Source organism: Tenrec ecaudatus, chromosome 4, assembly GCF_050624435.1.
Source record: "Tenrec ecaudatus isolate mTenEca1 chromosome 4, mTenEca1.hap1, whole genome shotgun sequence".
Lineage (NCBI taxonomy): Eukaryota > Metazoa > Chordata > Mammalia > Afrosoricida > Tenrecidae > Tenrec > Tenrec ecaudatus.
In genome coordinates, this window is record NC_134533.1 from 659,635 (window position 1) to 672,711 (window position 13,077).

The 13,077-nt window shown below is 61.3% G+C and overlaps 1 protein-coding gene across 5 annotated transcripts; it reads right to left on the reverse strand.

Moving 5' to 3' along the window:
• Positions 1-5,273: 5,273 nt before the first annotated feature.
• On the reverse strand, positions 5,274-12,823 carry HRAS (HRas proto-oncogene, GTPase). 5 transcript variants are annotated; one of them, XM_075545131.1, is made up of 6 exons: positions 12,668-12,823; positions 11,424-11,562; positions 11,097-11,275; positions 10,768-10,927; positions 9,778-9,914; positions 5,274-5,717 (listed from the first exon to the last, which is right to left on the reverse strand). In XM_075545131.1, exons 2-5 carry the CDS (start codon positions 11,532-11,534, stop codon positions 9,795-9,797), a joined length of 570 nt encoding a protein of 189 aa, XP_075401246.1. In that variant the 5' UTR covers positions 11,535-11,562; positions 12,668-12,823; the 3' UTR covers positions 5,274-5,717; positions 9,778-9,794. The 5 variants fall into 5 exon arrangements, with proteins under 5 accessions (XP_075401246.1, XP_075401249.1, XP_075401245.1 ...); XM_075545130.1 differs by lacking the exon at positions 5,274-5,717 and adding an exon at positions 9,484-9,697; XM_075545133.1 differs by lacking the exon at positions 5,274-5,717 and adding an exon at positions 10,608-10,689 and having other exon boundaries at positions 9,779-9,914.
• Between the last annotated feature and the right edge of the window lie 254 nt (positions 12,824-13,077).

A 13,077-nucleotide genomic window follows, 5' to 3' on the forward strand; every position in this document is an offset into this window, starting at 1 on the left:
CTCCTGAGGGTCACAGAGGGAGGTGGGGGTGTGGTGTCGTCCTGTGCACCCACCTGCACCCTCAGGCGGTCCTGGTGTCCTGTACCTTGACACCCTGCCTTCAGGCAGCTTTCCCGGGCCGTCCACATCCATGGGTGGTGTGCCTGATGTCAACTTGAGCAGCAGAAACTGCAGGTGACGTGGGGGAACAACCTGGGTGTGCCAGCATTTGATAGGCTGGTCCTCGGGCTGGTCATGCCCATGGGGTGCAGGGGCAGGGCTCGGTGACTGAGGGTGAATGCCTGGACTGGAGGGGCAGGGCAGGCAGTGCCCAGGGATGGCGAGCTGTCAGCCCGCAGTGGGGGCTGTGTGGGGCCCGGCCCCACAGTCGACCAAGCCCGAGGAGGAGCGACATGCCTGAGTAAATTGGAGAGTGCAGGGCACAGAGCCTCAACCCCAGTCTCAGCAGAAGAGCCAGAGTTTACGCGATGACGGGGCGCGCCAGCCTCTTGTTAATCACACACTTCAACCAACGGGCCATGCACTACTCGTGGCATCCCACGCCTTCAAAGCGGAGCACAAAGCATACAAGAGACGGGGCAAGTTCTCCTTAAAAACAAGCGGCTGGCGGCCCCTGTGCTGCGGGAGACGCCCACTTGGGCTGCATACACGAGGGGCCGGGTCTCTGTAGCTCAGCGCTGTCTGAGCATCTAGGGCACGGATGTGCGGAGCAGAAACTGCAATCTTAGGGTAATTCTCCCACCGCAGAGATGCGCCTCCGGCTAGGGATGGCAAGGCAAGCCCTGGGGGCTGAGCGCTGGGAGCAGACCACAGACAATCCCTCTGGCTGTCCAGCCCCCACAGGGCTGGCCCACAGGAGGTTGCCGGGACAGCCCCGCGTCCCTCACAGGAGCCAGGAGGCTGTGTCCATGTGCACAGCAGAACACGGCTGGCCCTGCCACAACCACCCAGCTTCGGTTAGTCCCCTCCTTGGAAGGCCTGGCATGGGGAGGACGGGACGGGCTCTCTACTGGTTCCCAGTCACCTGGAGCTCAGAGGAGCGGACAAGAAGCCAAGTCCAGTCAATGCAGGTCACTGGAATGTGGACTCCTGCCCAGCGGTTCTGCCGGCTGAGGAGACCCTCTTGGGCTGCACAAGTAGTAGCTTTCCCAGGAAAACCACGAGTGCATAGGACGCAGGGCCCCGTGTGAACTTGGGGGAGGACCCGGGGATTCCTGTCTGTGGGGCAGTGGATTCGTTCATTGTCCTGATGGCCTGGGTACGAGGTAGAGGGGGACACTGAAGGCCCAGGGTGACTGCGAGCAGGGTCACGGTGATGGCCGGCCTGCTGCGTGTGCAGCGAGCCGTCCCAGAAGCAGGAAGGAGGGAGAACCAGGAGGGGAGTGCATCCTTTGGACCCCAACATCCCCGTGGATGTCACACCTTTGGGTGACACTTTTAATGGAGTGACGGCCCCTTCGGGACATTGCCCGGGCAGGGCAGAGATGAGAGGCCACAACCAGAAAAAGGAAGCCCGGCACCCGAGAAGAGGCTGGCCAGTCTGGATAGGTGTGCGGACAGCACCTATAACCTGTTACCGTCTGTCCTATGGAACCCGCCATGGTGAGCATCCTCAGCTCTGCATGGCCACTGCAGTGCATTCTGGGACCAGCTGAAAAGCAAGTGTGGTGGGCAGGCCAGTGGATATGAGAACTGATGAGGTGGGAGGCTGGGGGCCATCTGACTGCAGCCTCAGAGATGGGTGGTGGGCCGCTGACACTGGTCATGGAGATTCTGCCCCCTTCCCCCATCACACTCTGTGTACATTGTCACCTTGTGACCCTGATGTACAAGTTCTGGCCAAGGCCACCATCATGGGCAGCGCCAGGGACTTGGCTGGAAGCAGTCCCTATACAGAGGATTTTCTCTTAAGTGAGGATGGGCTCCCTGCGCCTTGGCTGTGCCAGTGCCTGCTCCATGATGGACCCCCACTGAAACCCTGGGCACTGAGGCCCGCTGCACAGGTCGTCAGGGCCTGGGCTCAGAGGAGGGGACCTGGGCACTCATGCCCAGCTGCCTCCGCACCAGCCCTCGCACCTGCCCCCTGCTCTGCACTGCTCACAGGAGCACAGCTCCTGCCAGGCCGGCCCATCAGGGACCTGGACATGGGCTACCCTGGGGAAGAAATGGGCCAGGATGCAGGGGCATCATTGAATGACTTTGTCTTACTGTTCACACCTCGTTTAAAAATTGCTCATATTCACCTAGTCCTCCTCATCTTTAGAGCAGAAAGGCACCCTTTCGCTCAGACGTGGCGCTTGGACTGCGGAAGTGGGTGACGGACGAGTTACTTCCTGACAGAGCACATGTAGACCCCTGCACCTCTGCTTGGACCAACCAACACGGGTGATCTGGCAGCCCTGGCAGGTGCACCTGTGTGAGTGCATGGCTCCTGCGGGGGCGGGGGGGAAGCTTCAGGCTTGGCTATCACCTCCTCCGTGAGCAAGCATGGTGGAACTGCCCATGCCCATGTAGGTTAGTTAGGGTTGTCAGCTGGCCTGAGCCAGGCTTCTCCCGTGCTGGGGCCCAGCGTCAAGTGGTCTTCATGATGGCATCCTGTGGAAGCAGCAGGCGGTTACGAGATGATGATGTTAGCTGCCAGCTACTGGGTTCCATCCCAGGGCAATAGGAAAACCACTGCCCGGCCACGCACCACCTGCACAATTGTTCCGTTCCAGCCATGGCTTCAGCCATGGGGCCCATCTCGTGAGGGCCTTCCTTTCCTGCTGTGCCTCCACCTCACGCGGCATGACGTCCTGCAGGGACTGGCCTGGCTGCACTGCACTAACCCGCTGCATAAGACCTTGCCACCATGTTGAAAAGCAAGGAGGGTGCTTTGAGGACTAAGGTGCACCTGACCTGCGCCATGGTGCTCAGTCACCTCATACGCAGGTGGCAGTTGGATACCGAATAAGGCAGACTGAAGAGGAATCCACACGCTTGTATTAGGGTGCTCATGAAGAACCCTGACAGGACATGGATGGCCAAAAGAACAAGCAAACCTGGAAGAAACACGTCATAGTGCTCCTTAGAGACAAGGATGTCAGCATGTGGCCTTCCGTACAGTGGACATGCTGTCGGGAGGGGCCGGTCCCTGGAGAGGTCATGAGGTGGTGGGGTGACAGAACTTAAATCCAATACAACACCCAGGACAGACCAGGACTCACCTGTGGTTCTCGGGTCAGGTTGAAAACAAAGATAATAACGATCATAGTTTAATCCAAATCGTGTCGGTCTCATCTGTGTGTAAGGCCTCGGCTAACTTTTAAATTGTGAGGGAAGGATCGGCTCTTCCAACTCCAGCCCAAGCAGACCCTCGCCGTGGACCGAGTGTGGGGAAACCGGACGATTTCCACTGAAGACCCTCGCCGTGGACCGAGTGTGGGGAAACCGGACGATTTCCACTGCTGGATCCGGACGCTGCCTCGGACTCCTGGTACAGATCTCCAGCCAATCGAGGAGCCACCAGCTGACTGCCAACCACGGATTCACTCAGCCCGGTACCCGCAGGCCTGAGGCCTTCCTGCTTCTGTTGGCCAGCCCCCACTGCTACCTGAGTCAGGCCTTCAGCTCACATCAGGCCCAGGGACATGAATGGGGAGGGGCTGAACTCACCAGACCCTTCTTGATAAAGCCTTTCTACTGACGTGCACCTAGAAGGGCCACTGCCTCTGCAGAGGAGCGCACTGAACACGCAGGTGGTCTCAACAGCAGGGGAAAACCTGCTCACGCTTTGACATGAACAGAACCATCCGTCGGGGCCAGTCATCCCAACACCGTGGCCTCTCAGGGTCTCTCTGTGGGTGCTGAGCAGAACCCGCCCCAGGACCAGCTCCTGCTGGGGTGGAGCCCACATCTGAGTGTGGGGGCAAGGCCTGGCACCTTGGTGAGACAAATACAGAGTGTGTGAAGCTGCTGCTTCTCCACATGCCCCAGCCTAGCTCTGCTCACTCCTGAGGACAGGCGCCCAGCTCTCTCCGTCTTCCCAGAATTCTGGGCTCTTCTGTTTACACGTGAAAATGGCTGCTTTGAAGGACATTGGGCCTCCCCTCAAATACTCCCTCAATGCAAGACTACTTCTATTAAATTGGCATTCTATGATTCCCACCTTCCTGACACAACCACTGAAGACAAAGCGAGTGAATAAGCAAATGTGGTGAAGAAAACTGATGTGCCCGGCTACCAAAAGATATAGCATCTGGGGTCTTAAAGGCAAACAAGCGGCCATCTACCTCAGAAGAAACAAAACCCACAAGGAAGAAGCACACCAGCCTATGTGATTATGAGGTGCCAAAGGGATCAATTATCAGGGATCAAAGAACAAAAAAATCATATCATTGTGTGCTCACCTCCCCGATACGATCGCTGAAGACAAATGGGTGCATAAGCAAATGTGAAAAAAGCTGATGGTGCCTGACTATCAAAAGACATAGTGTCTGGGGTCTTAAAGGCTTGAAGGTAAACAAGCAGCCAGCTAGCTCAGAAGCAACAAAGCCCACATGGAAGAAGCACACCAGCCTGTGTGATTATGAGGTGTCGAAGGGATGAGGTATCAGGCATCAGAACAAAAAACCTTATCATAGTGAATGAAGCGGGAAGTGTGGAGTGGAGACCCAAAGCCCATTTGTAGGCCACTGGACATCCCCTTACAGAAGGGTCTCGGGAAGGAGACAAGCCAGTCAGGGTGCGATGTAGCAACGATGAAACATACAACTTTCCTCTAGTTCCTAAATACTTCCTTCCTCCCCCACCCCCTCCAATCATGATCCCAATTCTACCTTGCAAGTCTGGCTAGACCAGAGGATGTACACTGGTACAGATAGGAACTGGAAACACAGGGAATCTAGGGCGGATGATCCCTTCAGGACCAGGGGTGTGAGTGGCAATACTGGGAGGGTAGGAGGATAGGTTATAGAGGGGGAACTGATTACAAGGATCTACATGTGACCTCCTCCCTGTGTGCGAACAACAGAAAAGTAGGTGAAGGGAGACGTCATACAGGGCAAGATATGACAAAATAATAATTTATAAATTATCAAGGGTTCGTAAGAGAGGGGGGAGTAGAGAGGGGAAAAATGAGGACCTGATGCCAGAGGCTTAAGTGGAGAGCAAATGTTTTGAGAATGATGAGGGCAATGAATGTACAAATGTGCTCTACACAATGGATGGATGTATGGATTGTGATAAGAGTTGTATGAGCCCCTAATAAAATGATTTAAAAAAACCAAAAAGAATTATCGAACTAAAAAAATTGTTCTAAATAAATAGACAAATGGCTGCGTTTGCATCCTTGAGCGACTCTGATTTTTTTTTTTCCCCTTCGGAGGAGAGCATGAACGCAGTACCACACATTCTGCAGTCGAGTCCCCCACATCTGGGGAGACTGCAGGGGTCTGCACATCGGAGGACAATGGGTAAGCCTCGCCCTGGGAAAACCACCTTCGTGACCATGGTGTCTCCCCGACTCCGATCTTGTTCCTTCTCAGTGTCCTTTGAGTTTGAGGAACAAGAAGTCCAGGTTGCTGGGCATTAGAGGGGTGACGGTGCCCCAGCAAACCCTCCAGCAGGAGCAGGCGCGGGTGACAGCAGGCATTTCCGGGGAACCTTCACGGCCACTTTCTCAGCGACGCAGGTTTGTTTCCTGAGAATCACTCCATAATCAGCCCCGGATCACTGTCCTTCGAGGAAGTAAAGATCACCACTTGGGACTTGCACAAAACAATTGGTCACCTTCATCTTCTGAGCTGACCTCTATGCATCGGATTCAACAGGCCCGGCTGACCTCCGCAAAGCAGCTTTTGACTGGACCTCGCCCTCAGCCTCCCATCGCTAAACCCACAGCGCGTCCTTTCCGGGCCACCCCTCGATCATCTTCCCCTGCGGACAAACTCCAGTTTGTCCAGGGAAGGGGACAGGATGCCACGTACAAGAACCAGGGACCAGGCCTGGTGAAGTGTCAGTGAAGAGGGGACCTGAGCAGGTGAACAGTGAGCTCAGGCAGAATCCGACGGCCATGCCAGACCAGGCAGTGCCATCCGCTGCACTTAGGGCACCTTACCACTACACACTAGGCGGACCCCTCGTTTGACATTGCCTTGGGGACATCCCCCTTGACTCTGGGTCAGTTGCACTCAGAGGCTGACCCTAGAGTGGTAGCCCCACTTGGATGACACTGGCCCCAGGCAGGGCAGGATTAACCAGCAGGTGTGTACGTGGTGGCCTGGAGGGCACACACAGGGAGTGGGGGCAACAGGACTGTCCACAGGGCACTGGCTGCAAGTGTGGAAGGGCTATAGGAGGTGCGGGCCACCAGAGGGGCAGCTCTGCAGCGCAGCCTCACAGCGGGGCTCTGCTGGCCGGCTCGTTGCTGTCTCGGTCTGGGGGTGGTGTCTGGGTTCGTTCGCCCAAACAAATAGACAGTATCAAAGTCCTTTCTCCTCTCCTCTCCTGGGAAGTAGGCCCACTTCACGGCTCTGGCTGCTTGCCTACAGCAGGCATCCCCGGCCCTCCAGGTGCGTGTGCCTAGCACCTCGCTGCACTCATAGACAACCCACCAGTCGTGACCAGTCGGACATGCAGGTGGGCATCCCAGCTCAGTCCAAGAAAGGCAGGTCCTGTAGAGGGTGGTGGAACACAGGCCCACCCACCCCGTTTCACAGCACGATCCGAGCCCTCCTCTGGGCTATCTGAACCCCCAAGGGCCGGCAGTGCAGTACAACGTGCTGGTCTTCAAGGCCAGTGGCCAGCAGCATGCCTCGTGAACATGCCAATCTCGTTAAACACAGATCTGATCTTGAAGATACAGGATTCACCAGACCTCATTAGGGGCCGTCAAGTCTGCTCCGACTCTTAGCGACTCCATGGACAGCAGCACCCAACCCCGCCCACCCAAGGTCCCATTGGAGCCTGCTGCCTTGGCCACTGTGCCAGCTCACCTGGCTCGGGGTCTTCTCCCTCATGGGCAAGCACGCTGTCCTGCAGGGCCTGGTCTCTCCTGAGGACGTGTCCCGGCTGCAGCATCCTAGCTGCCCTGTCGTTGGTGGGTTCCCAGTACCCTCAGCACCCACTATTCACCCACACTGCCGGTCTGGGTGGGTGAGAGCTACCCACAGGAAAGGGATCCCCGGGGCTTGGCTTCAGTCACAGGCCTTTCCCAGACCAACCCGTGGGTGGTGCAGGACTGGATGCCCCTGCTTGCGTACACTCCCACCCACCCTGTGCACATGGCTGGGGCCAGTGACTCCCAGGGCACCTGCCCCATGCCACTAAGACCCCAGCTTGGGGCTGGTGGCAGCCTGTAGAGCCTCCACGAGGCTTATGTGAGGAGATGCTTGGTGCAGGTGAGGGTTACAGGATAAGGACCTTTAATGCCCATTCAAACCCCAAGGCCCCAACTGCACTGCCCTCAGAGGACACACTGGGTACCAGGTGTCCCCTTGCAGGACAGGACCCAGGGCCAAGTCAGGCCTGTCGGCAGTGCTTTGGGTGGAGTCACCCTGAAGCACTCCAGGCCCTCAGTCTCCTACCTGGGCTCAGGGGACCCATGCTTGGCGTTGCAGGCTAAGTCTCCCAGAACAAGTCCAGCCAGCTCTGTGCCCCTTCCCCATCCTGTGGTCCTCAGCCCCTCCTGGACACTTAGGTCTGACTGGTCGCTGACTTGTGCGCTGCCCCACCTGGGTCTCCACTTGCATGGGTCTCCATCCCCACCACAGAGCCTCCCAGTACCTCCGCATTGCCATGCCCCATACACCTCCCCCAGCCGAGCTGGGGGCCTGGTTTGAGTCATACTTTCCAGTAAGGAGAGGTACACCCTGAAGCCAGTTCTGGGATGCTGCCCCACCTCCTCCAAAAGGCCTGAGAGGTGTCTGAGGAACTTGCTAGGAAGATGGTGGGGACCACAGTGGGGCTAAGGTACTACAAGGGGCACCCCTGGTCTCCCTCGCCCACCTCATCCCACTGCTTCCCTGCCAGACACAGGATGGCAAGCTGCCTGCCTGTCTGAAGGACTTGATGCCCCACTCTGCCTTTGCCCTCCACCCCCACAGCGCCAAGGTCCCCTTCAACCAAGAAGCCTCAAAGCAAGGCTGCGAACACGTCTGCACAGCCCCTGCCATGCCCCAGAAAGGTGGCCCAGGGCCACAGGGGTCAAAGAGCCAGGGGCTCATTTTGGCAGTCTTGTTCTCATCCCCGGGTGCACAATAGGTAGGTGCCCCAGGAGTAGGGGGACCCCTCTTGCCCCCACTTCCCAGAGGTCTAGTCAGCCCACACCCCAGCTAAGGCCCACTCCTGGCTCAGCCTGCAGGAGCGCGCTCAGAGCAGCCCAGGGCTGCACAGGGCCACGTATGTCCTGGCTCCCAGGTTGTCCTCCTGGGCCCTCCCTGCTGCCAGCTCCAAGCTACTTACTACTACTCCAAGCCTGGTTGGCCCTACAGGGGCAGTCGCACCCCACACGGAGTCGGCCATAGGACCCCAGCCAGACTGTCCCAGGGGCCACAGGTGGCTAAGTGCCACCCACAAAGCCAAGACAGACAGCCAGCACACCAGCATGCCACAGACTACGATTCTGGGCATTATTGTGAGGCCAGATAGCTGGTCCCCAACACCAAGGCTCCCTCTGGTAAACACCAGCTGTGGTCAACCTGGAGCCCCACAGCAGAACCCCCACCCTGCCACCCGACGGCCCCTAGGGCCAGGTCCACTCATGGCCACTGGAGACCTCGGGCTCAATACACCCTGCCCTGCAGAGGCCCCTGTGGCAGATGCAAAGGAAGCCCATCGCAGGGCATGACCAAACAGCCACATGGCCCACCACCTCCGTGTACCGGGGAAGCTGGGCACACATGACCAGGGCTCCCTCCTACAGCTGCCCAGCCCCCTTACAGCGGGCCTGCTGGACAGACCCCTCTCACTAGGCCTGGGAGGGGAGAGCACGCTGGCCCCACAGCCAAGGTGAGGATCAGGGCTGGGCTTAGCCAGGGCTGCCAAGGGGATCAGATGGCCAGGCAAACAGGGACCTCAGCAGGGATGGCTGTGCCTGGCCGGCAGTTAATCCACCCTGTCCGCACAGAAAGGGTGCTGGGGACCGTCTGTCTCTGAGCAGCCAGGGACAACATTGGGCAGGCGACAGGCTGGGGCTCAGGTCCCCAATTCCTCCAGCCTCAGCTCCTGACTTTCAGTCTGCAGACTCAGAAATGTGGCCCCACCCTGAGCATGGGCTCCCCAACCCTGAGCCAAGGGGCACCCACCCTGCCTGGCTGCAGGCGTCCCCATGCAGGCCCCTCGGCAGAAGAGCAGCGAGGAGTCCACACTGGCATGGTCAGGCCTGCTGACACCCACGGCTCTACAGGGGCAGCAGGCAATGGGCAGAGCCTGGGCTCCCGCCGACGGCCCTCTGGCGAGACTGACACCTCTAACGTCCCGACCCCAAGAGCAACTCCAGGCCAACACCATCCAATAATTTACTGTGATGCCACCTGCACCCAAGGGGCAGGGGGGAGAGAGGTGGTGGGCTCGGCTCCTGACAGTCCGTGCAAAGCGTCCATGGGAGGGCCACAGCCACCTCTGTACACTGTCCTGGGCTGGCGGGGCCCGGTGGGACCTCCTTCCTTCCGTGCGTCCTCCCGTGCTGCACTGTCTCCCTGCGCCTCCAGGTCTGCACCTGTGCCAGGCAGGACAAGGCCGCTGCTGACCAGCCACCCAGAGCGGCAGCTGTGCCCCCGCTGGCTGGCCCTCGCTCACCTCATGCCGCTGTGGCGTCAGGAGAGCACGCACTTGCAGTTCATGCAGCCGGCGCCGCTCTCATCAGGGGGGTTCAGCTTCCGCAGTTTGTGCTGCCGGATCTCCCTAACCAGCGTGTAGAAGGCGTCCTCCACACCCTGCGGGGGCCGCTCAGTGAGGGCCCAGGCCATGGGGAGGGGGGTACTCAGCGAGGCGCTGCAGGGGGGCTGGGGGAGTCGTTCAGTGGGAAGCCAGGGCTGCAGGAGGCAGCGGCACTCAGAGCCTGCAGGGAGGCTGGGACGGTCACTCAGCAAGGAGCTGGGAGGAGGTGCATGAGGGCTCCAAGCTGCAGTGGGGCTGGGGGGCACTCAGTGAGGGGCTGCAGGAGGGACTTAGCAGGGGGACCCAAGGCCACAGGGTGTCTCAGCAAGATGGTTCAGGGCCACCATAAGGATTCGGCTCCCCAACAAGGATTCCGACTCCTCAGACCCCCACGTCCCCCAACTCACACCTCCAAGAACTGAAGCCCTGCCACTCTCCTCTGCGCTTCCTCCTCAGAGGGCCCCCCCCCCACACACACACACAGGTCGGGGCACCCAGGCCTCCCCACACCCAGCTCCTGTCTGAGCTACAACCATGCCTGGGGCCGCCCACTATGGGCTCAGACTGCCAGGGGCCCTCAGGGCACCCTGTGGGGCAGGGGTCGGGCCCCCAGGGCCACCGCTCCGGCCTGGCTCAGGACAGCTCTCTCCCGGGATCCCTGCCTCCCCAAGGCTGTGTCAGCCAGGCTGCAGGGCGGGAGCCCCAACACGGCCCTCGCCACCCCCTGCCCTGCCGCCTGGGGGACTTACAGAGCGAGGGGCCGCCGGGTCACACGGGTCCCGGGGGGTCCCGAGGGGTCCCGGAGCCGGAGCCAGAGCCAGAGCGGGTGCCCTGCGTGGAGGGAAAGGTGGCAATGAGCATGGCCCCGGGCGCGTCCCTGCACTAGCTCTGGGTGCAGGAGAGGCTCACCTGGCGGGTCTTGGCTGAGGTCTCAATGTAGGGCAGGCCGTAGCTGCGGGCCAGGTCCTGGGCCTGCCGTGACTCCACTGTGCGGGCAGGCAGGTCACACTTGTTGCCCACCAGCACCATGGGCACATCATCTGAGTCCTTCACCCGCTTGATCTGCTCCCTGTAGGGTCCAGGGCAGGGAAAGGAAGCGTGAAGGCTGCAGCAGGGCCAGGTCAGGGCTGACAGCTCCAGTGGCTGGCACACAGGCCTGGTTCCAAGTGCATGGCCCCAGCAGGTCACAGGTAGAGCTGGATGAGGGCGCCCCAGGGCAGGTGGGAGGCAGCCCTCACCTGTACTGGTGAACGTCCTCAAAGGACTTGGTGTTGTTGATGGCAAACACGCACAGGAAGCCCTCCCCTGTGCGCATGTACTGGTCCCGCATGGCACTGTACTCCTCCTGGCCTGCCGTGTCCAGAATGTCCAGCAGGCATGTCTCCCCATCGATGACCACCTGCTTCCGGTACGAGTCCTGCGGGGCATCACAGCTCAGGGGTCCGGCCGGCCAGCCACTGTCCATGCTCTACCCCGCCCAGGTCACCAGGGCCCAGACTGGGCCCACCTGTGGGGACTCAGGGCCCAGGCGGGCATCCCTCCCAGGCAGGCAGGTGCCCGCTCACCTCGATGGTGGGGTCGTACTCGTCGACAAAGTGGTTTTGGATGAGCTGGATGGTCAGTGCGCTTTTCCCCACACCGCCTGCGCCCACCACCACCAACTTGTACTCCGTCATTGCTGTTCAGGGATGGCTCTTGCCCCACCTGCCAAGGAAGGTGGCCTGAAGGGGGGCCCTGGTTCCTGGCGCTTAGGTGGCAGGGACCCAAGGCACCGTGGTGCTTTCGGCCCAAGAGGTGGCACAAGGACCCTACCACCACTTGCTGAGGGAGTGGGGCGAGGGGGCCGGCCCCCTAACGGCAGGGCGACAGCTGAAAGTGTCTACCAACCCCGCACCCAAATGGGAAGCTGCCGGGTAGGCAGAAACCCAAGCAGAATGCCTGCAGGGAGCTTCCCCCAGAACAGGTCCTACCGCGGCTGCAGCGCTGGTTTCCGCGCTGCGGCGTGTCCGGGCAGGCGGACGCCGGCCGGGCGTGTCCGCGGCACACTAATGCGTATTTATAGGTGCCCACTTCGCACCTGGCGTCATTCCCGCCACAAGCGACCCCGTGGGCTCTGCTTGCCGGCACCAAAGCGGGGTGCACCTCGAGTGTATGGTTAAGAACTTCGGGGGCAGTAAGGTTGGCACAGGCAGCCAGGGTGGAAGTCAAGGGCCCCAGAGGGTGCCCACTGTCCTTCAGAAAGGTCCAGAAGAGAGCCCAGGCTAGGAGGTAAAGGTCTTGGGGGGGTGGAACCCCGCCGGTGCGCCCCCTCGACTTCCTTTGCCCTAGGCTGGCAGGACCTAAGGCCCAACCACCGGGGGCGCAGCTCCCCAGAGTACTGGGCTCCCATGGCCAGAGACCCACCCAGCGCCGGGACCACTGCAGGGGCTCAGCCGGGGGGCGCCCCCGGCCTGTGGGACGTGCGTGCTTGGGACCCCAAACCAGAAGGGCCTGGTCCCCTGAGGAGCTGGTGCTGAGGGCCCCCGAGGCCTCCGGCGCCCCCGGAGCGGAGCGGCCGTGAGCCCGCAGCGCCCCGCCCGGCGCGGCCAGCGAGCTCACCTGCACCTCCTCCCGCCCGCCGCCGCCTCCAGGCGAAGCACCAGCTGGGCGGCCCAGGGCGCGGGGCGGGGGGCCCCCCCACGGCTGGCGCGCGCTCCCGCCCTCTTCGCCCGATCGCGCCGCAGCCCCGGGCACGGCCGCCTCCGCTCCGGGCTGGGAGGGGGCCCACCGCGCGCCGAACCCCGATCCCCACCCGTCCGCTCGCACTCACCGCTCACTGGCGCGACTGCCCCAGGGCCGGGGCCGGGGCCGGGGCGGGCGGGGGCTGGGGCCGGGGCGCCGCGGGGCCGGCGCATGGGCTGTGCGGGTGCGGCTCGATGCGGGCAGTGCGGGCGCGAGAGGCGGTGAGGACTCGGCGGGCCCGCGCACGCCCCACCCCGCCCCGCCCGCCGCCCGTCAATCAGCCCAGCGCGACTCGCCATTGGCCACATAGACCCTCGCCCCCGCCCCTCATCTCCCCGCCCACCACGCGTCCGTCAGCCCGGCGCGATCCTCCATTGGCCGCTCCCGCCCCACCCGCTGCCCGTCCGTCAGCGCAGCGCAGCCCGTCATTGGCCTCTCCGCCAGGACCTACCCCGCCTTGACGCGTCCCGCCCCGCCTCTCCGCCCGACCGTCAGCGC